The following is a 24,303-nucleotide window of genomic DNA, read 5'->3' on the forward strand; positions in this document are numbered from 1 at the left end:
TATCCTGACTACCCACAATTTTCCACTGGGGAGGTATGGATAGGTTGCTGATGATGTTTGCATTCATTTCACACCTGGGTCGATTTTCCACCAAGTCTTTGGGACAAGTTTTTGAGGATTTTTGTCTGGATTTTCATCTAGACTCATAGTGTTTTCCACTGAAAATGCATTTTATGGTTTTGAGTCCGGATTTTCATCCAGACTGAGATCGTTTTTCCACCAGAGGGGTATTTTTGGGTGATGACTTAATTTAAGTGGAAGTTTTCATTCCACACTCCTATCAATTTTCCCCTAGCCCCATTTTGTGCACATTTGATAAATTTTGAGTCCGGATTTTCATCCAGACTAGGATCAATTTTCCCCTAAGGGGATATTTGGCGTTTTTTAAAAGTGATTTTGTGAGGATTTTTTAATCCTTGCTAGGATCGATTTTCCTTGGCCCATTTTTTATTTAAATTGAAATGTTTTAATAAATGAGCCTCATTTTAATGTTTTTAATAAAAGGCAACGATTATTTAAAAGATGAAAGCAATTAATAAATGATTTGAAATGAGCATTTAGTGTTTTCAACCATCTAGAAGAAAATTAGTTTCACCCAAGCAAGTATAAGAACAAGTGTTTTATCTCACATTGCTTGTGTGGTGAAATTTGGTGATGAAAGTAAGTTTAAAAAGAGGAGTCCAACATTATTTTATTATTAAGTTTGCCAGTTGTATTCCATGCAAGGGCAATTTTCTTCAAAGTTGGTGATTTTGGAGCAAGTGTTGAAGTGAAGTGTTAGATTGAAGACTTATTCCTTCCTCCATTGCAGCTAGCTGGACAATCCACTCCATTGCTGCCATTAAACTTATTGACTCCATAGTTTCAGATTTTTGATTTTTTGGGGGAGTTAGCGATTTTTCTATTTTAGCAACTTTGATCATTTTAGAGAGCTCCTACCTCTAAGTTGGCGATTTTCCTTGTGGCTGCCATTTTTGCTACTGATTCAAACTGGTTTTGCTGGCATCAAGACCCCCCCCATGCCACGATATTGGTGATATCCACCATTTTTGGTGTATTTGGCGATTTTGGTGAAGGGTAGCGATTTTGGTATTGGCGAACTTCGACGATTTTTCTTGATACCGCCATCGTTGCTTGCTGTTCTCAGACCTCCATTGTTGGCAGATTGGTGTACATTGAAGATCATTTTCAGATTTGTGGAGGATGGCGCCATAGCTGGGAAAGTTCAATTTTTATTTGGCAAATGTTTGGGGCATATTTTGGTGGATTCCTTGCATGCTTGATACCGCCATTGTTCCCTACTTGCTGTCATTTGCCTCAGATCTGAGTGTTAACTCCATTGCTTCCGGTTTTGACCTCCATTGTTGGCTGTACCTTCATTTTTCAGACTTAACTTTTGTTGCCCAGCCAACTGCAACTTTAGCAATTTGTATTTGGAGACATTTTGGAGGCACTTTGGGATCATTTTCAGACCATTGGAAGGCTGTCTCAGGTCTGCAACTATGTTATTGGTCGTTTTTCCTCAGAAATGTATCTTTTACCAGCCATACCTATGTTCCCAAGATTGATTATTTTCATCATCAAGACTGATTTTTATCAAGTTTGTGCATATTTTTTAAGGATTGCAACATGTTTTGAGAGGTTAATTCATTTAGTTGAAAGTTGTCTTCAGATTTGTGACCTCCATTGTTGACTATGGAAGGTGTCTTCAGACATAATTTTTTGTGAAAACACAACCTTTTACACCTTTCCCTAGTCACTCTTAATCCGGTATAGTCCTTTGCACGAAATTTCTAAGTATAAGGAGGTGTTGATTTCATGAGGGTTTCATACCCTAGTCTTGTCACATTTTGTGTTTAAATTGTTAAGATCTACCTAGAGTGTGGACTATTTTTTCTGACTTCATGCTCTAATTAGCCTAAATCATTAGGAAGTCAGGAATTCTATTAAGAATATTGTATTTTTCCTAAGTTCTACCTTCAAGCTTCGTACAAGTGCGATGTCGAAGTCCGGATTTAAGGAAAGAAGAGAACAACGGAAGATACTGGAGACTAGATTGTATCCAAAATCCAAGATGTCATCCGGATGGAAGGAGATTACGGATTGAACCTGATGCGGCAGCGGATGTTCGGAGTCGGAAATCAGATTCCTTCCCCAGCATATGTAAACATTATGAAGAGTGGTATTTTTCAAGCCGCTAGATTTCCACAGTCCATACAATGTAGTGAGCTTATCCTAGAGTTTGCACGATGTGATGATCCTCGCTCGCGAATGATCAAGACTCCTAAGGGCGTTGTCATTGCCTACCTTGTTGAGGATGCGATTGTTGAGGTGTTTGGAATTCCACGCGGAGCAGATATGAAGGATGCAACTAAGGATGAATATGAAGAGCGGTACACGAAGAAGATGGATCCATGTAAGAGTATGATAAACAAAGAGTGGATGATCGAGCCTAGGCTTCATCATTCCAAGGCTCCCAAGACACTCATGTGTATAGACTTCAAAGAGGAATATAGTGACTTAGTATTCCTGCTTAACAGAGTGATGGGGACGCTGCAAGGTGCAACATTCGATGGGGATGTTCTACTTCATCCAAGGTTGTCTTAGAGGGACATTAATAAATTGGTCTAGAATCGTAAGTGACAATCTCGACTTTCAGCTGAAGAATGTAGAGCGGTCCAAGTCATTCGCCATGACTTCCTGCTTGGTATACCTGCTTGCACGGTTTGTTTCATACAAAGGATTGATATGCAGAGGTGAAGTCAGGAATGGGCAAGGACAATTCAGGGGTCATGAGTGCTTACCCCAGCTGAACATGTATAGAATTGAAGACTATACGAGAGTGAATGATGTATTCACCATGTACATCACCCGGATGCTGCAAGGCGGAATCCACATAATATTGTCCAAGGAGGCAACAGAGCTAATTGAGAAATATGGATCGTGGTATATTCAGTTTCTCACTTTCACGTACCTTAGGATTCATGGGTTTCAATCCGAACCCTACAGGCTTCCTAGGTATCCTTTCGACATAATGATCTTGTTAGAAGTGGTGAGACAGCTTCTAAAGTTTGATTCCATTCAAAGAGAGAAGCATAGGACAGGCATGACATTCCCTATTTCAGTTGGGAAGACATTGGAGATTTGTCAGTCTCCCTTAGCCGCCAGCACTACAAGTGAGGAGCTTGCATTCTATCGATTTGCAACCTTCAAGAAAAGAGAAAGATTTGATCCCGACAAGAAAGTTGGAAGGATCAAGGGAGAGAAGTTCATCCACAAGGTAGACATAGAAAACTATTGGGCCAACTTGATGGACGAGCAAGCAGTGAAGAGACGAATGTGGTCCAGAATGTCAGTGGATTTCATAAGGAAGTGTGGACTTTTCTTCATTCCTGATCAGGTGTTAGATGACAAGGATCATACGCATCCACAGTATGAGAATGAAATGAAGAAGGCAATCTTATTGCCTAATTGGCCAGAGGAGATAGATCTGAATGTATTGATGAGAGAGGTCTTGAGTTTCTCCCGTACATGGGTAGATATTCAGATGAATAAGTTAGTGGATATGGGTGCTTCCTTCACTTATGAAAAGATGAAGCCGGAAGAGTCCACTTCCAATGATGATCAGAGGACTATCAGTGATATCAAGATTCATGTAGACGAAGAGAGTCAAGCTCCCAAGAGAAGGAAAAACACGCCAGAAGGAGTCAAAGCCAGAGGGAAGAAGATTGAGAAGGTGAAGAAGAAGAAACAAAAGACTATCATTCCTTCACCACCTCTCAGTGACTCATCAATTAAGGAAATTGAAATAACAAAACAGGATAAGGAAACCCAGCAATGTTCCAAAACAGTGATACTACCAGATAATATTCAAGAGTTACATGCCACAGCGAAATCTGCTCAACCAAATGAGAATGATGATCAGCAAGGATCCCCTACTGTCCTTTTGAAAGTTAGTTTGGGAAATGAGATATATGATTTGACCAAGAGTAATCCTAATGATGATGATGATGTTATCTCGGCATTGAGAGGACTTGATAGAGATATGTGTCTCGATGATGGTATGGAGATGGCTGCTATTCCTGATTGGCTAATGAGAAGTATGGAAAAGAGTAAGAAAATGATAGAGGTACAACCTATTGATAACATTGATGATTACCTCGCTAGGAGCAATAAGGATAAAGAACCCAAGAGAGCTGAGATTTTGTCGCACATAGCTAGAGATGAGCCAGGAATGCTGATTGCATAGGTTGTTCCTATTGGAGGTGTGACGGTGGACATTGCTACTCCTATAGATTTCCAGATTACTTTAGTTGCCCTTGGTCGTACATTAAGAGAGCAAGAGTTTCAAGAGGTTGGTGATAACCTTAAGGCGATCAGCGCAAGTTTAGATAGAGAAATAGAAGAGAAGGAGAAGTACGAAGAAGAGAGTATTAGACTTAGAGAGTATATTGCGGGGATAAGGCGTGAGAATCCCACCCTTATTTCCCCTATTGCAGTTGATCATGGACTACATTCACACTATGAGGCACCGAGAAATACACTCTTGGAGGTGGAAAAGTGGATTGAGAGTGCAAGAAAACAAGCGAATGATTTCCTTACTCAATTTGTCCAGGCATATGATAGGACAACAGGGCTCGTATTTCGAATCTAGTATTTGAAGGGAGTTTGGGGAGAATTCCGACCTATTCAGAAGAAGACTATTCCACGCCTCAAAGGTTTGAAGAAGATTCCTAACTCCACTTTGATCAGCGAGAGCATTGTGCATAGTGGAGACAGTTACGATTTCCATGGTTGGTATTGTTCATTGGTCGTGAAGAGATCAACTTATGAGAACGCCCAGTTGAGTTGTATGGAGATGGAAGGATTGATTCAGGACATTCAAATGAAGGTCCTTGCCTCAATTGAGGAATTATTGGGTGTTGATGTTAGTGATGCTAGTGGTTTACACAGCCAAATTAAGAGACAAGATGAAACTTATGTATTTTTGTCAGTTGGACTCTTTGAAGAAGAGTCAGATAAATGATTTGGTCTCTTTGTTGATTCATGTTCATAGTTCGCAAAAGCTCATGCCAGATTGGGAGAACACTTTGGACGCTTGATCGGATTCACTGGACGTGATTGATTTGCAGCAAGATACCTTACCTAGCATTTCCATGGAGCAGTTAGATTCTATACTGGCTAGATTCTTGGAGTATGCTAGGAGAGAGAGAGAGATGCGGGGTGGAATCTTCTAGAAGATTCCCTATTTGATGATCTTTTTATTGGGCCATATGTTGGTGGCACCATTTTTTATGTAAACCCTAATTAGGGCAATTCTAAGATTTTGTTGGCATGATCTTGGTCGTTGATCTTGTATCAATCTTCGCCATCCATTTTGTAAGAGAGACTATATATACCTCCTTGTCTCTCGTTTGTAAGAAAGAGTTTTTGCAGAATTGTTGGTATATGCTGCATCTATTTGAATCTAAATCATTGTTCAATTGTAGGTGATTTTGCTCTTCAAACGTTGTCTTTGCATTCATGGTTCTCAATTCCTCCAAGTTAAATTAGAATTTTAGATTAGAATTTATTTTCATGTTTGTTAGATTGAGTGAAAGATTTGTTGAATATATTTGTGTGGAATCCTTAATCCATACCACTAGCCTCTTGCCGCTGGTAAGTGCGCCTTATGTGGTCGACTGGATATTTGAGTAAGCTTAACTTCAACTATTATGCGCCCCTTGACAAGCGTCAACTTGGATGGTGTCAACGTTTGATGGTAATAGTCTGAAAATCCTTGAGTATACCTTAGATGATTGCAATAAGCTTGTGTCAATACCTGTTTGTGAGGTCTTGCCTAGTTTGATTCCACTAGATTTGTTCATCATTTCCTACATTCCTAGGCCTAGCATAGATTTCGTGAACCCTATTCCTTTTGCCCTTTTTTAGTAAGAATTAAGTCCAAAGCTACATTGTTGAATCCTAAGTTGTCAGCACACCTATTCCGCATATTTCATGATCAAAGAAGATAATCCTAACATTTGCGTAAGTCCCCAAGTGAACACAATAATTCACATCGACCATTGAGTTACCCACTCGTCAAGACCTAACATGTACAAACCGTGGAATCATTTTAGTTGATCTTACCCTTAGCATCTGAGGTGATTTTGTTCAAGAGAGGGTAAATTACTTTGGTATTTTATTCTAAAATGTTATGTGCATAAAACACACATCAACAGGTGGTTTATACAAAATATCAATACATAAATCGGGCCTGTTAACACAGAGCATGAGTTATTTTTAATATGATGATTATTACCAATGCGTGATTCATTGGTGACGAAATATCCTGGGAAGAAGATTGAAAGAGTTTGGGAGTTGTCCCAACTATCATCCTTGCAAAGAAGAATGGTCTCAAACTACCATAGAGGGATACAGAGGCATGGAAATCGCTTCTTCAGGTAGCCCCATAAGGCCGTGAACTATCTTTAATGTGTGTATTCGAATGGGATGTTTATGCCAGTAGATAAAGCTTTGAATAAGTGGAAGCAAATTGTTCAGTAATCTTTTCATAAACAAAAAAATATATTCATGTCTTGAAAGATTTGTATCGTCGGGAATAAAATTTCCAATGAGATTCATGTTTACAACAATAAACAATTTAAGGAAGTACCGTAGATTTGTAGAAAAAGACGGTGATAATGATAAGACGACTTCATGTGATTTCATAAAGAATTAAAATTGTGAAGAAGCGATTCATATTAATGAAAAGGTGTTTTAATGACAGCGCTTAGAATGGAATGGGGCAATCACTATGTAGCAATTACACATAAAGGTAGCAGCAAGTCATAAGAGAATATGGTCACTTTGTATTAAGCGATCATTATCAATGGAGAGATGCTTAAAGATTATTTGTTTGTACACACAATAAGTGTGTTAAGTGGTGTGATCATAATCAAATTAATCAAACAATAAATTGTTTGGGAGCCCAATAACTAATTAGTCATGTAAAGAAGCAAAGTATATGTTACTAATAAGGAAGACACGATTTGGAGGATGGTGACTATTACATAGAGATGTCTCTTGTTCAAGAGATGTGCCTTCTTGATCTTAATAAAATATATATATTGAATATGAATTCAGAAGAAAATATTAAGAAGTGTGGAATACGTGGTGATATGTGCCTTATTCAGAATATAATATATATGAACCAAAAATCGATGACAAGGAAAGAGATTTCTGATTAAGAGGAGTGAGTACGTGCTTTTTAGAATATAATAAAAATATGAACCTGAAGCAAATAATGAGATCAGAGATTGGTGATTGCTGTGCTCTATGGGAATTGTGAAACAATTATGACTTGATCATTTCATATTCTCTAAGATGGCTTCTTTTGATGGAGATTAATCGGTGAGAGAAGACTGTGTATACGTGTGAAGGATTTGTCGTATATGATACTCTTTGAATAGATAGATAGGAGACATATGCTGTTCTTGGACATGCGATACCTACAAATAAACAACAGAAGAGAAAGAAGCAAAAGAGATTGCATTCAAGAAAGGAAGAACTCAATAAATTGCTACCATGAGACTGAGTTGGTAGCTGGGGCCACTTCTTCAAAAGAGGGAGTCTAACAATCCATTAGAGGCAGCCTTAGACAAAGAGGTCAGGAGGTTGATGTTAGAATTTGAGCTTCAGAGGGAGCAGTTAGAGGAATCTATGATTCATGAGATAGAGTTCCATGTGATATCCATGAATGGATGGATACTTGGTGGGCTTGGGGTTCACCAAGGGTGATGCAAACCTTCGAGACAAGCTTGGAGATATGGAAAAATGAAGCTCTAATTGAGAGGGAGGCTCAACATTAGCGATCGTCTGTACATTTCTCTTTGAGAGATACTTGAGGTGAAAGTCCTTATCTCCACCCTCTGATATGGTTCTGCTGTGACGTATTCACACATCACCCCATTGCAAATGGGGACCCCTACTTTTTGCTTTCTAGGGTTTGTTTATAGGTCTTTTAGAGTTTTGTCTATTAGACTTTGCATGCTGAGTGTTGCCAGAGGGATCACTAATAGGGCAGGCTTTGTTTTAGCTAAAGGTGAGTTAGTGGATGCTCCAGGTTAGGGTCCTCTTTGAAAGTCTTCCTTAGGACAAGGTTTTGCTCTTGTTGCTAATTGTGTCTTGCTTGAGTTTGAGGAGGTCAATGAAGCTTGGTGAGTGAATATCATCTTTGTAGATCTGAGTTAGGTCCAATTGGTGAGTGATGAAGTCTGGAATGTCATCCTGATCTTCAAATGTCCTGAAATTTGGCTAAGTCTGGAATGTCATCCTGATCCTGAAATTTGACTAAGTCTGAAAAATTGAAGAATCCTCCAAAAACTAGATTTTGCATTATAACTCCTGGAGGTCCAAAACCACTCTCAAACATCCTGACAATATATATGGATTATAACTTAAAGTATAAGTGACATTTTCTTATACTTAAATGTTATATTCCATATATGAATCCTGACGGAGAGACCAAAATGTCAAATTTCGCTCCTGACCCTTCCAAAGGGTCCAAAGCGAATTTCAATTTCGCTCCTGACCCTTCCAAAGGGTCCAGAACAAAATTCTCCATAAGACATTCTACTTGACCCAAACTTAGAACTAACTCATTCTCAAGAATTATTGAGGGCAAAACACTTGTTTGGATGAAGAAATGTGAGAAATGAAGTCAAGATTTGAGCCTAAATGTGAATTTCGCTCCTGACCCTTCCAAAGGGTCCAGAGCGAAATTCTCCCTAGACACTATTTTCTCCATTGTTTGGGCTAACATCCTTGTTCCTTGGACATGGTGGGGGTAGATTGATATGTTCTTGCCTCAGGAAGTGATTGAAAGCATTGAGGACCGAAGATTTTGACCTAAGACATGGATTTCGCTCCTGACCCTTCCAAAGGGTCCAGAGCGAAATTCATATTTCCTCTATTTTGCTCTTTAACTTGACCAAGTTTGGAACTTCTAAGGCATGGTTTGGAAGACTTGGATGCATATTTGCCTTGGAGAGGAGATTTGAGGCGATGAAATGATGGAAATCACCCTGGAAGGAGAATTTCGCTCATGACCCTTCCAAAGGGTCCAGAGCAAAATCTTCCATTTGACCTTCTTTTTTGCCTTAGGCCCTAGGTTAGCCTTGTCTGGAGCTAGTTTGATGGTGGATTGCCTTGATTATGATGAAAGGACCTTGAAATTGATCAAGTTTGAGAGAGAATTGGATAAATGAAGTGGAAAATCAACCAAGAATGAGGATTCGCTCCTGACCCTTCCAAAGGGTCCAGAGCGAAAATCCCCATAACTCTCATTTCCTTCCTAGTTTTGGCCAAGTGTTGGTTTCTAAAGAATGTTGGAAGGGGGATTGATGTGTTCTTTCCTTGAGAGGTGGTTGAAAGCATTGGAAGATGAAGATTTTGCCTAAAGGATGAAATTCGCTCCTGACCCTTACAAAGGGTCCAGAGCGAAATTCATTATAAACCTCATTTGCTCCCTTGCTTAGGCTACAAACCTTGTTCCTTGGGTGGAGAGTGATGTATTTTTGCCTTCCAGAGAAGATTGGAGCTGAAGAGATGAAGAGTCAAGCCTAGAGTAGGAATTTTGCTCCTGACCCTTCCAAAGGGTCCAGAGCGAAATTCCACAAAACCACTCTTTTCTCCTAGTTTTGTGCCAAGTCAAGTGTGGGTCAGGATGAGATAGGATTGGATATGTCCTTAGGAATGACTTTGAGTTGCTAGTGATCAATAAAGTTGAAGGAATTGAGCAAAAACTAGGATTTCGCTCCTGACCCTTCCAAAGGGTCCAGAGCAAAATTCCTAAGATCACCTATTTCTCTTGCAAATCAAGTCAAACGTTTGGTTTTTATGGCCTAGGAAGGAATGGAGTAGCGTTTCTTTGACCTTTGAGGTAAATTGAAGTGGTGGAATGAAGGAATGAGCCCAAGAACAAGGATTTCGCTCCTGACCCTTCCAAAGGGTCCAGAGCGAAAATCCTAAAACCTATTCTATCCTGCAAAATTTGTGTCTAGACCAAGGTGAGAGAAGTTGGGAGATGCCCCTAGGATTGTCCTGGAATGGGTTTTGGCCATCAAAAATGAAGATTTTAGGCTAGGACAAGGATTTCGCTCCTGACCCTTCCAAAGGGTCCAGGGCGAAATCCTAAATAGGTCCTGTCCCTGGCCATGGTTTTTTAGCGAAATTCTCCTTTCTAGTCATTTTGAGGCCAAGCAAGTGTAGTCATGTTGAGAGATGAATCCAAAGGGATAGACCTCGGTGAAGGAAAACAAGCAAGTCAGGAATTTCGCTCCTGACCCTTCCAAAGGGTCCAGAGCGAAATTTTCAATTCCACCTAATTTGCTCATGATGAAGGTCAAATTGTGGATTCCTAGGTTTTGGAGAAGAGAAGGATAGCATATGCTTGTCTTAGAGGCATTTTGAAACAATAAAATGATGGAATTTAAGCTTAGTCAAGAATTTCCGCTCTTGACCCTTCCAAAGGATCAAGAGCGAAATTCTTCAAACCACCTATTTTCTCCTTGTGTGAAGCCAAGACTTTGATTCCTAGGGCGTGGTTGAAGGTGGAGTAATGTTATTTTGCCTTGTACGATGAATTGAAGTAAAGGAAATGAAGGATCAAGCCTACAACTTGAATTTCGCTCCTGACCCTTCTAAAGGGTCCAAAGCGAAATTCACAAAATATCATTTTTCCTTCAAGTTTGTGCTAGGCCAGGACAGTGATCAAGGTGGATTGGACTTAAAGATTGCCACAAGCATGCATTTGAGAAGGTTGTGGGTGCAAGAAGTGAGGATTTTGAGCTAAGGGATGAATTTCGCTCCTGACCCTTCCAAAGGCTCCAGGGCGAAATCCTTTGAAATGCCTATTTTTTCACCTTGTTTGAGCTAGGCAAAGGCAAGTTGCAAAGTCATGATGACGAGCATGAAATAGTGAAAAATCAAGATTGTGAACGTATGGAAAGATGAAGTAAATGGACTAAAATGGCAAAATCGCTCCTAACCCTTCCAAAGGGTCCAGAGCGGAATTTTTATAGGGCCTGTCCCTAGAGAGGATATTGAACGAAATTCCATTTTGATGTCTTCTCATTAATGATTTAAGGTGGAAAATGCTATGTTGAAATGAATATGTCATATGTGCTTAATCATCCTTTGGTTTATTTTGCAGATGGGAGAAGACCAGGCCAGGGCAAGGACGACCTCTTCCAGTCCATCCTCGTCAAGGACATTCCAAAAGCATAAATGTGGACTCAAGGTGTTCTAAAGCATTAGAAGACTACAAGTGTTCAAGAAGTTGCCAAAACCTTCACTTCACCACACTAAGGAACCACATGATGACAAAGAAAGGAGTTGCCAGCACTTCAGGGCAAGATATGCTACTGGAGAAGGAAGACTTGACAATAAGGAAGCCTGGTCAAGCAAAGGAAGTACATCATTCATCATATCAAAGACAGAGGAGGATCAACCAAGTCACAAGCATTAGGCAAGGTGGCATCCTAGTCATCATTCCTCCGATCGAATTGGTCCACCTCAGCAGGACCAGATTCAATGTATCTGATCTATCAGAGGCAACACAAACTTCGATATACCTACCCTTTCTTCCTATTGGTCCTCGCTCCGGGAATGTAATTTTCTAACTGGCTAAGGAAGTTTGTTGTAACAAACCCTAATTAGGGTTTCTATCTAGTAATCCTAGCCATTGATTCTAAGTCAATAAGAGTCGTCTGTTTGTAAAGGGTTCTCTATATAAAGCCCTGGCTCCTCATTTGTAAAGGTTAATAGTTAATAGTTAGCTAATAGTTAATAGTCAGAGATTCGTTAATAGTTAGGAATTAGCAAAAAGAGATAGAGATAGCATTTTAGAGTAGAGTAGAAAGAGAAGGCAAAGATTGTTGCCAAGATGTTGTTGCAAAAGACATGTAAACTTCATTGAAGGAATGGTGAATTCTATGTGTCGATTCTACAATTTGCATGGTCTCTATACTTCTCAAGTTTAATTTCATGTTACTAGATTAATGGAAGAAATTTGTATGATCAATGGTGAAATTTGTATATCCATACTACTAGCGATTTGTTGATTGCAAACTTGCCTTGCGTAGTCAACTGGAATCATTCAGCTTAACCTTGACTTCAATTATCGCTTCTTCATTGATATGCATCAACCTGACGGTGTCCATGCTTGTAGCGGTGATCTAAACATCATAAAGCTTTCTTCAGAAGATTGCACTAATCTTGTGGAGATGATCCTAGGATGTCAAAGCAAGACTTAGTTAGAATTTCATCGAAGGTCATTCATTGCTCTTACGTTCTTAGTGTTAGAAATAGATCCCGTTCCAACCCTTATCCTTTTTTTCATTTTTTCAAAATCAAGGGCCGGTGAAATTTCACGTTCCAGTAATACCCAAAGAAAATCAGACATTCAGGTCGTCGAAAGTAAGTCCCCTTGTGATTCCAGCAAAATCACATCATACCGTGAGAAGTTTATCCACACATAGAGAACCTACATATCAGAACCTTGGAGTTACTCCGACTGATCCTTCGACGAGATCTTCAATAGTCTGGAAACTTTGTTCAAGAGAGGACAAGGTATCTTTAGGTATTTTATTCTGTGTTTGGTCGTGTACAAAAGACACATCAACAGGTTCATGGTGGATGTCATGTGTGTGACTATGACTTCATTGTTGCAGTGCTTGTTGAGCCCATGAACATTATTGAGAGGTGACGATCTCACAATAATGAACACTTGTAATTTTGATCATTATTGTAAGGTGACAATCTTGCAATATTGATTGACCATACCATCATGATGGATATCATGAGACGTGATATTTGTGGATAAGCCATGATGATTGATATTACATAAAGAGATATTCATGGTAGATATTATGTGACATAATATCCGTGGACATGCCATGAAGTAATATCCTTAAAAGCCATAATGGTGGATATCATGAGACGTGATATTTGTGGAGAAGACATAATGGTGGATATTACATTATGTGGTTATGGTGGATATCATGTGACGTGATATCCGTGGATATGCCATAAATACTGATATCACAGTGAGGCGATATCTTTCTCTCACACAATAAATGGAGTTATTGTGTTTACTACAAGGTGTTATTACTTACTGAAGGATAGAAGGATTTCCTCCCTAGCTAAGAGGGAGTGTTGATTTTATTGTAGTTGTGGTCGAAATCCACAAGCCTACATAAATAACACAAAGCTTGTGAGTATATTGATAATAATTATACTGATCAATATAATTATTGTATTATTACTTGTGAGATAATATAATTATATTATAATTATTATATTATTAATTGTGATAATATAATTATAGTTATAATTATTAATAATAGAATAATATATTAATATTATATTAATATTTAATTATTTAATAATAAAGTATGGTGTCCCTTGGTGAAAGGGCACCTCTTGCATATATATTATGAGATGTGTGATCTCATTGAGTGCTGAAGATAATAATAATAAAATAAAAAATTACAAGCTAAAACCTGGGACTTTAACACGAGATCTTACAATGAAACCCTAATTAGGGTTTGTTACAACAAACTCTATTCTGGCCAATGAAAAAATTACATTTAGGTTCAATATTGAATGCGAACCAATGAAATATGAGGGCAGGTATCTCGAAGTTTGTGGTTCCATGGATGAGTCAGGTGCATTGCGTCTATACATGCTAATGTGGAACCCTCTAATTGGTGGAATAATGACTAGGATGACACCTCAATTTGTACAAGTGTAGACTTGATTCATCATCATGAATAAGTCTTGAGCAATATCTCTCGATACTCAACATTATTCAAGCTCGCTCAATGTGGTGATGATGATGGGAAGCATCGTTATGGTCGAGTCAATCCTCCATCTTTGCTTGCTTATCTTTCCCTGAGATATTTGTATGACCTATCCATTATGCTTCAAGGTTTTGACCTCTTCATCTCATCATGATGCAATGAGAGTTCTTGAATACCTCAAAATCCTTCTTGTGAAGTGACCTTCCTTGATACCCTTGTGCTTGTCAATGAAATCTTTCCTCTTGAAAACATCTATTTCCATGTTCCACTTTGAAGTTGTGAGGATTGTTGATACACTTTATAGCATAGACTTTTGTGTAGTAGAATTCTAATCTTCCTTGTATCTTGGACCTTGACCTTGATCTCCGCATTGCATGACTCGAACTTGGCCTTGATGTTGAAATTTCCTCTTGGGATACTTGTTCTGATCTTCCTCCAACCTGGCCCCTTTGATTTCCTCCTTTGTCACGGGCAAAACCAACAAGTAGGTATCAAATACACATAACATATACTTAATTCCATCCATCTTTTATTCCTTATAGCTCTAATAATATATGGAAAGTTCACTTAAGCTCTGCCCAAGCTACCTTGTTGAAGATGAATTCTCTGCCATTATAATTAAATTCGCTCCTCTTGGATCACATTCGCTGCTCTGCTCGCATTAGAGAAGGATTTTTCTTTGTTTAAGTGATCAAATGACTATTTTGAATTAGCCCTTATAGGCATGCAAGGGGAAAGATGTGTCCATTCAGTTCTTAGGCCGACCTCATAAGGCTTTAAATGCAATTGATATTATCCCTTAAGGCCGACTTAGCTGCATTTTAAACATTTTCCTTTTGAATTTAAGTCTTGGCGCCAAATGTGCTTGCTCATGCAGCTACTTGGCGTGGTCATTGGTATGAATTTGGAGACTTTAATGAGCATAGGAAGGTAATTCGCTCCTCTCCAGCAGCAAAGGAAGTATGTTCGTTCTCATGAGAGGGCAATGGAAGTTAGCCCGCTCCAATTGGGGAGCAAAGGAAGCAAATTCGCTCCTCTAAAGGAGCAATGGAAATGATGTTGCAAGGTGTGCACCCTTGGTCTCCTTGTGTTGTGCAGCGCAGCGCTTGGGTTTGTGACATGGCTTAACCACCTCTTGTGGATTCTATAAGTCTAGTGGTTGTGTTGGGCATTAACAAGTCGATCTTTTGGTGCAACGGCAACCACACTTGTAAAAAGTGGTATCAGAGCTTGGTCACAGGTTCAAACCCCTCGCTTGCGCCGGGGGGGGGGGATTGTTGCAAGGTGTGCGCCCTTGGTCTCCTTGTGTTGTGCAGCGCAGCGCTTGGGTTTGTGACATGGCTTAACCACCTCCTGTGGATTCTATAAGTCTAGTGGTTGTATCAAGCATTAATAGGTCGATCTTTTGGTGCAACGGCAACCACACTTGTAACAAATGAGCCTGCTCCTATGAAGGAGCAATGGAAATGGGTGTACTCTTAAGGAGCAAAGGAAGTGAGTTATAATCACCATCTCCAGTAGAATTCCATCAACTTCTCCATCAATTCAATCCCTTCATGCCATATCAAAGGCAAGGTATTATCAAGGTGACGCACAATAAATGTTTGAGGTTTCTTCCTCCATTCGCCTAAGTTGATCAATTCACTTTCAAACAGACTCTTGCATACACATCAAATCTCTATTAGGACGACAAGAAAAAAGTATATTAGGCCAAGTTGCTGGTTGAAAAATCAAATTCACTACTTAACAAAGGCACTAGACCCATAATTCATAATGAGCAAAGGCATCTTGGACCTTTTAGAAGACAAAGGAAGTCATAACGAGTGTCTCAAATAGAAAAGGAAGTCATATCACTCCTTTGAAGGAGCAAAGGAAATGATATCGCTCCTCTAAGGTGGCAAAGGAAGTTAGTCCACTCCTGCCAAGGGGCAATGGAAGTTTTCACATACTTAGCCAAATTTCCTCTGTGCGACCTCCCTCTCAATAAAGTGCAATCAACCCTCTTGGATGGCAAAGGAAATTTTGTATAATTGGTAAAATTTCATCCAAGGGATTCCCCTCTCAAACCTCCTTGCGTATCTCATTCAAATTGATACCTCACCTCACATCACCTCAGTTCACATCTCATATTTTGCTTCTACAAGGTCAAGGAAGTGACTGTCGATGCCATGGAAAAGCAAAGCAAGTCATTTCACTCCATTGAGAGAACAAAGGAAGGCAGTTCACTCCATTGAGGGAGCAAAGGAAGGCAGTTCACTCTACTGAGGGAGCAATGGAAATTTTTGTATGCTTAGTCAAATTTCATCCAACTAACTTTCCTTGCCTACTATGCTCGAATTGACATTTCATCTCAGATTTTTGCCATGATGACCAAATGGAGCGATCATCCAAATCATTTATCTCCTAAGCCATTAGAGTAATCTTCCCTCATTCCAACCTAAGGAGAGAGAAATAACCCTATCGCTGCCTAGCCACCTGAGAAAGTGCACTTCTTCAAACAAAAGGCTAATAGCAAAAGACTCTACCACTATCCTAGAAAACAGAAAAGAGTGGGGGTCCCCATTTGCAATGGGGCGATGTGTGAAAACATCACAGAAGTGTTGTTCTTAGTGTATCTGCCTGCACAAAATTATTGCAACGATTAAAGGTTTTATGTTGTGATTTACACTTATCTTTGAATCTCATTCTTGCTCCTAAAACAATTAAAAAAATCAAATTGCTTGTTGTAAGGTTTACAGTAAACTGATATACCTCGAGAGCAATGTCTTTGATCATTGTCTTCGCTATGAAAGTACATTGTTCTTCTTCCTCAACGATAGGATGATATTTTCATATTCAATTTCAAAGATGATATCCTAATGTACTCCCCTCTTTCAGTAGTTTTTCTTTAAAGTGTAGTTCTACCTGCTAAATGGCAACTGTGTTTGAAAATAGTTTTCTCCCAAACTAGAAGTTATTTTTCTATGATTCCAGATTGGATATCATTGAAATATCCCCTGTACTATAATGACTGAGAACAAGGAATATTTTCCGCCCAAGCTGCGTGTTATGCGGTTCTGAGATTTCAGTTTGTAATGAAGATCGTCACACATGAATATCTTATGAATAATCAACTTCTAAATGACTCTCCTTGACCAATAGTTAACTAGAGATGCATATGCAACTATCTATTGATGATATATATGAGTCTAGGTCCAAAAATCATAACTAACAGCAAACTGACATCATGACAAACAATTGTCATACACCCTCAGATAATCATGAATGTAGATGCAGATCAAAACTCCTTTCTTCTTTATTTCATCTGACTATCAAATAGGACATTACATTGGCAGCAATAAGGTCATATACATGGACTGCTATTAAGGACCACTTTTCAGACTTTCTGAAGACAAATGTCTACAACTAACCTATACATTCAGTCTGAAATTACAATGAAATAATAATGCCAAAAGAACCTGGAGTTATCGCCTTGAAGAAGCTAGCAATATCTTGGAATAGGGAGCCTTCGATGAATGAATTCAACCTCCTTAGTAAAATCGCCCCTGCTGCTGCAAATGTGGTCTGATCTATTTATGTATGATAGCTGCCAGTCCTTCAAACTTCCTCCAAAATGATCACCCTTCCTCCTTAAGCACAGCGCTGTCCTTATTTATGAGTTTTGATGCCAAATTGTAGAGATATGAACAAAATCAAATGATGAGAGCTGACTGGTACGATTCTGATTCAGATTGATTAATCACTGCTTTGTCCACAATATCTCCTCCCAATGTCTTCAAGAAGAATCGCCTTTTACCCCTGAAAATATCGCTGGCCTCAAAAGTGGGATTTGATGCTCCAATGTAGAGGAATGAATAAAATCGTGGGTTTGGGGTAGCAGCTCGACTTTTCTTCAGACCTGATATATGATCAGCAAGCACACAATTTACCCCCAAATGCTCCTCCAATGAATCGATTATCCTTTCTAACCAAAATCGATATGCAATGGACACTAAATCTGCCAATCTGAAAATTCAACAAACTTATCCACCATGGCATACAGCAAGCTCGATAGGCACACTTAGGAAGACATATGTCTCCCCCTCTCAATAGCAACCCCTCGGAAGATCTCTCACCTCCTCAGTTATGCTAACCATCGAAAGTTTTCGTTCCCAAATGATTGTCTGCAAAAAACCCTTCAGCTCCACAAGTCTACACAAGAAGAGATATTCACAACAACTAATGCTTAACAATGAATCACCTTACTCTATTTATTCTTTTCATATCCAATCATGTGATTCCTTCTAGAAGATTCTCTTCTTATCCTGTAGGTACACTTTATTATTATTTTATTACACATTAATTTAATTTGCACTTTTTAAAATATTATTATATTATAATTAAAGTGCACACGTCTCACAATACGTGTAATCTCCCTATTTCGCCATAAAACCAAGTAGGCATGAAATGTGAAGCGATAAATCACTGCAAACCGACTACCTAATCAATCCTCTTGGCCTACGAGGGTCAAGTGATAGGCCAGTCCCGTGAATATCTGCGGACTAATGAGAAGGAGACATTACAATCATAAAGTGAGATTTAGTCAAGCCAAGTATCATGTATTAACTCTATTTAAGAAAAAGTTAAAGCATTTTAGGGCTTTTGCAGAGTGATGTTCCTGCCAGCAGTATCTTCCTCAATGATCAAAGAGATTTAACATTCTTTTCTACTGCTTGTGATGGGCAAACTGACAATTCCCTCTTACTTTTTTTATCTTCCAGGATTTGTACGATAAGTTTTTCAAGGCATAGGTCTGCCAACGTCAACCTTGTGGCTGGAGTCACTCTCTTGTCAGGATAGATATTGTATTGCAGTAGCAATAAAATTATAACTATATATATTCATGCATGCTGAAAGACATGTTCTTGCATATAAAATTGAGGCATGCTTAAAATAACTAAGGATAGAAGACTGTCAACCCCTGTTATGGTGAGTCTAATGGTGCTATAGTGATTCTGCAGGTTATACAAAAAATAAGTACCTTCGACAGATTTTCGGAGTTACAATTTTTGTGAGCTTTGAGAGAGGGAGACTAGCGCAGGTATCTGGACAAGATAAATTTAAAGATGTTGCTGGTGAATTTTGACCCCGTTTTCTAAAATGATGGGAAGCCATTTTTTTATCAATTCTTGAAGGAAAATTGTCTTGCTTTTAAAGGGTGAAATTGTCATAACCTTATCTAAAGAATGTTAGATTCCTTTCTCCTCCACTATCAGTGGTCTGCTGAGCTTCATTTGTGAAAAGAGAAGCATCGACAAGATGAACTCTATGTTGTTTCTCCTTATTTTCACAACTCAAAAGAGTAACATTTTAGGATATTTTAGCTACCTTATGTTTTATGGTCGCAAAGAAGAGGACCAGTCCTCCTTGATGGTTGTAGTATCTACTTTGATAGATCATTGGGTAGAGAAAACCTACTTTATAGCAGTGCTTTCTTTTGACAGGATTCTTTGGAAACGTCTATGGGTTGTGGAGGTCTGAAGTGACAAAAGCATACTGTTCTGCCTCCCTTGCTGGTTTAAGTTTCCCTTATTTTTTATTTAAATTTTTTCTCTTGATCTAGGAACTTCTTAAAAAATTGTGGTAGAGTTTGGCCATGGGAATATAAAACAGTATGCCCTTTTCAACGTTGTCATTCTTATGAGAAGTGTGGGAAAATGGACATAATTCTAACATGTGGAAGAGATCAGAAATCCAAATTACATATTTATGAGAGTTTATTTATGGGTCTTAAGTTGGTGTAGCCATAAGGTTAATCTCATATATACCTATGTCAACTGAAAGAATGAATAAAGGATGATACTATTAGGTCTCAATGTTGTGTTTCAAGCCCTATACCCTTCTTAGCATTTTTATCTGTCTCTTACAAAAGGGAACAACACATGAGGTAGGACTCTCTTCAAATTAATAGGGGAAGCTTCTTGAGATCTAAAACTACTCCTAAATCCTAAAGTTATGAACAAGTTTACGGTTATTCATACCACACAATAATTATCTGAGAGTTTGCATGAAAGGAAATGCCTGAAAGTAAACCTAACCTATTTTCCTTGATCTTGGTGGTTTTATACAAGACCTAAATGTGCTTATCTCATAATGCGGTCTTTTAAGATGCATAAGACTTTCAACTAAAGAAAATAAGGAAAAATGATTACAATTGGCTAAAGCAAGGAGCAATCAATCTGCATCAATGGCAGAGGATTAAACAAAATGAGCATCGCACAATTTTATGAAGCAAACAACTAAACTACATAGAAAGCTACAATTTAGAAAGATAGATCTCACTAATACAAAGCTTGACTAGATTCAATCTCTTTTCAATTTACTTGATGAAATTACAATTATAAATTTCACAATCACTTTAGCTGAATAACAGTTTCAGCAGCATAAGCTCTCTTCGACTACCATTGAAATTTTATGTGCTTTTTAAGAACTTATTTATAAGTTACAATAAACAGCTTTCAGAGATTAAAGAATACTAATCAAATATCTCAAAAAGAACTACTTCAACGAAAACCTATTCTCAAGCTAAGAAAAAAGAAAAGAAAACAACTTTACTGAAAAATAATCCTAAAACAAATATTAAAATTTAGAACACTAAGACCTCAAATAGGTTCTCGTCCAATTCTGAAAGAAAATACCGTAAATAGACACTAACAAATGTGGTTGCCACAAAATATAGAAAGTTGCTTATGAATTACCTTTATCATTGAAACAACTGCACCTGAAAAACAATTTTCTTAAAAAGCAACTTGGTATTCTTCGCTTCTCACTTTGCCATACTCAATTAGGAAGTCAGATGAAGCATATTTCTTCAGAAAAGGTTGTATCTGTTGAAAGAAAATATCCATAACTCATGTTTGACTCTTTGAGTCTACAGTGGGTACCAACTGTAAAATTGTGCTAGCAAGATTTCTTCATAATCTATATCAATTGGATTTTAATCCGACAAACTGTCCAAATCTAACTCTTCGAGCACTAGATTATTATCAAAGTATACATGTTGAAGATAAATATCATCCTCAAGCAACGAATTTTGTCGTCCCATATCTTCTAGCACAAAAGGAGTAGGTACATGATCTTCTGTGTTTGTTTCGTCTTTCTTGATATCTTTAAGAAAAATATTCACTTTTTTGTAAAATTTTCACTCTTCTTGATATTCTTCATATTCTATAATAACCCTTTTTACATGGGTTCATTGATAATCATTAAATGCTTGACTCTTGGTTCTTTATTAAATGTTTTTGGGAGATGTTAAATATGAGGATGAGTTGAAACTTGGGAGAAAACCCATTGTGTCTTCAGAGGATGAGCTTCTCTCATGATGCTACAAGAAAATCTTGAGATCTAGGCACATCTCTTCTATAAATATTTCTAACATGATGTATGTTTCTAGAGTTGCATCATCTTCAAATAAAAGATAATGTTTTGTGTCAAAGAACAATATTTCCTCTACTTCATCTAATGTAGGTTTGTCAAAGAGTGTTCAAAGGAAGGAAAGAAAATACCCAATGCATCTTTATTCATGATGTAATTAATTCCATATACCTTACTGGGAAGAGTTTGATCACCGTTTAGTTCCACAAATGGTTGCGAGTCTTTATTTTCTTTATTAAATAGATGTTATGCAATTCCTTCTAGATTTGATATTGGCAACATGAAAAGGTGAACGAAATTATTGATACTATCTAGTAAAAGAGAAATAAGATACTTGACAAACCCTTGAATAAACACAAGATTTAGCTAAAGAGGAAGAAATGGAAAAGGGAGAAGAGGAAAAGAAAAGGAGGATTTCTTCCATCAAACTCTAATAGGAATTCATCAGGATAGGAAAGAATGACAGAACTAATGACACAAATGTTGCAATTTAAAAGCAGCGTGAGAGATCCAAACCATGCAAAAATATTTCAGATAGAGCGGAGTGTATCCACAAATAACTAATGTGTGGTTAGCTCCATACCAAGTCAACTACGCCTATGTTTTGATACAAGGAAGAAAAAGAACCCAAGACTACTCCCATCGAAGAGATTTATAGAATATTTGAGTATGAAGGAAATCTAAAGCATTCATACTGTAGTATTCTTTGTCAACTACTTAGAGATCCTCATATTTAAAAATGACTTATGGTGGAAGAAACCCTAATGACAATAGAAATGATGAGAAGAGAGGTTCGCAACATATAGTAAGTAAATTTAATGCTCCTACCTTTGATGGCGGTAACAAGATGCGTATTTGTGCCTGCTTACAAAAATTGCAAACTTACTTTACTCTTTGGAGGAATATGCCATTCATTTGTCATGTTGTTTTTAGAGGGTGTTACTTATGATTAGTGGCATCATGGTTTGGTCACATGACATAGTCTTGTGCAAACCTTTGATGAATTTAGTCATAGGATTCTAGACAACATTGAACGAAAACATAAAACATTAGCATGAGTAGTTAAGGATCTTACCAGAATTTGATAACAAAATACAGTAGAATCATATATTATTGAGTTTCAACTTGTTGTAGAACTATGGTAAAAGATGTCTCTAAAAAGAAAATCATTTTTCTCTGTATCAAAGGTTTGTTGGAACCTTTTAAGTGTCTTGTTAAGGCTTTTACATTCTCTTCACTCTATGCGGATATCAAGAGGAATTTAACTATCAAGAGGAATTTAACAATCAAGCCACATGTTAAAAAACAAATTTTAATCTCAATCTATGGCATCGACAAAGAGGATTTAACTCATATTCCTAGAAAATCACTGTTGTGATGTTTTCACACATCCCCCCCATTGCAAATGGGAACCTCCAATTTTTTTCGCTTTCTAGGTTAGTGGTCTTATCTTAATCGCTTGGTAGTCTTTAGCTATTAACCTTTTACTTAAGGAAGTGCAGTGCCCCAGGTTGTCAGGAAGTGATCAAGTCATATCATAAGAAGATAGAAATGAGAGGGGTAAGTGTGGAGGTTAGTCATAAGAAGATTCATAGTGGCATATGTTAAAAAATATATTTGCAAATTATAATTGCTACTAACCTTCTAAATGAGGGTGTGAGAAATGATAGATTCATGGTGGCATATGGTCTCGCTCTCTATAAAAACAAAATTTTCTTGGTCTCCAAATTTAAAATGAAGAAGGTTTTGAGAACACTACATGATGCACCCCTAGCTAAACATCCAAGATTTTACAAGACTTACAAAAATATAAGAGAAAGACTCTCATGGAAGGGTTTTAAGGAGGATATTCTCAAGCACATTAAGGATGACACCACTTTCCAATTAAATAAAGTATCGAGCATGCCTTCGCTACAAGTTTTCTATAGCCATTGTCTAATCCAATGAAAAATAGGAAAATGTATGTATGGATTTCATCATAGATCTTCCCACAATAGATGGTAAGGATTGCATACTTCTTTTCCTTCACTATATAATTTAAAGCACATTAGATGACATTTATTTTTTAGAGAAGGTTTCAAGTTACTCAATGATAGGGATAATAGATTTCTCAGCCCTTTCTAGCACAATTTCTTACATTTGATTAGTACCAAACCTATTTGTAATGCTAGTTATCAAACACAAATAGATGAAGACACAAAGATAGTATATAAGTGGATTGAGGATATTTGAAAAACTATGTCACTAATCAACAAGCAACATGGGTCAAGTGGTTGTATCGTTGAAAATATTGCTACAACCACCCATCATAATGTCCATTGGCATATCTTCATTTATGGTATTGTATGGTTATGACGTACTAACCTTCATTGATTTAGTGTTCGTAGATAGTTGAGCATCAATAGCTAGTAACTTGGGGAAGTATAACTAGATCATTTTAAGGTCATTCAAAGATCATCTCCAACAAACCTAGAATCAACAGAAGTTCTTTGATGATCAACACCGTGCTAGGAGATCCTTCGATGTTAGGGATATGGTATCCATAGGTACATAGCCTCATATACAAACTTCCAATTAAGCAGAATGAGGATAAAAAGCCCAAATGTCACTTCTATGGGCCTTAGAAGATTTTGAAGAGAATTGGTGAAGTTTCTTATGCATCAAAAATGTCAATAGATAGCCAAATTCACAATGTTTTCCATGATCTTGCATCAAAAGGGAACTTGGACAATGTGTTGCAACATTATTAGAGTTTATAACATTAGAGGATTAAGGAATCTCATTTTGGTTCCAAAAGCCATCCTTGATACATGAGAGAAAACCTAAGGGATGGAACAATCTCAAGATAATTGGTTCGTTGGAGGAACCTACCTATAAAAGACACTACATGGGAGGGACTAGAGACTCTTGAGCACCCAATTTACATTGCTTGTGGGAAAGAAATTTTCAAGAAGGGTGGACTTGTAATGTCCCTTTTTAATTAGTTAGCTTATGTGGGCCCTATATTTATTTTCTTAATAGAAATATAAAAAATATTTAATAAAGG

At 37.8% G+C, this 24,303-nt stretch overlaps 1 protein-coding gene across 2 annotated transcripts in view; it reads right to left on the bottom strand.

Moving 5' to 3' along the window:
- The window catches only part of LOC131045894 (uncharacterized), a 101,833-nt gene that overhangs the window by 72,483 nt on the left and 5,047 nt on the right, over nucleotides 1–24,303 (bottom strand). Inside the window, exon 1 of one of the 2 annotated variants that reach the window (XM_057979559.2) lies at nucleotides 20,582–20,713. The exons of the other annotated variant lie outside the window; for it this stretch is intronic. Within the exon in view, the coding sequence (XP_057835542.2) occupies nucleotides 20,582–20,590 (9 nt within the window). The 5' untranslated portion in view covers nucleotides 20,591–20,713. Of the gene's footprint in view, nucleotides 1–20,581; nucleotides 20,714–24,303 lie in introns of those variants that run through there. 2 annotated transcript variants of the gene reach the window in all.

The sequence above is a fragment of the Cryptomeria japonica genome, chromosome 7 (genome assembly GCF_030272615.1).
Source record: "Cryptomeria japonica chromosome 7, Sugi_1.0, whole genome shotgun sequence".
In the NCBI taxonomy this organism is placed as follows: Eukaryota; Viridiplantae; Streptophyta; class Pinopsida; order Cupressales; family Cupressaceae; genus Cryptomeria; species Cryptomeria japonica.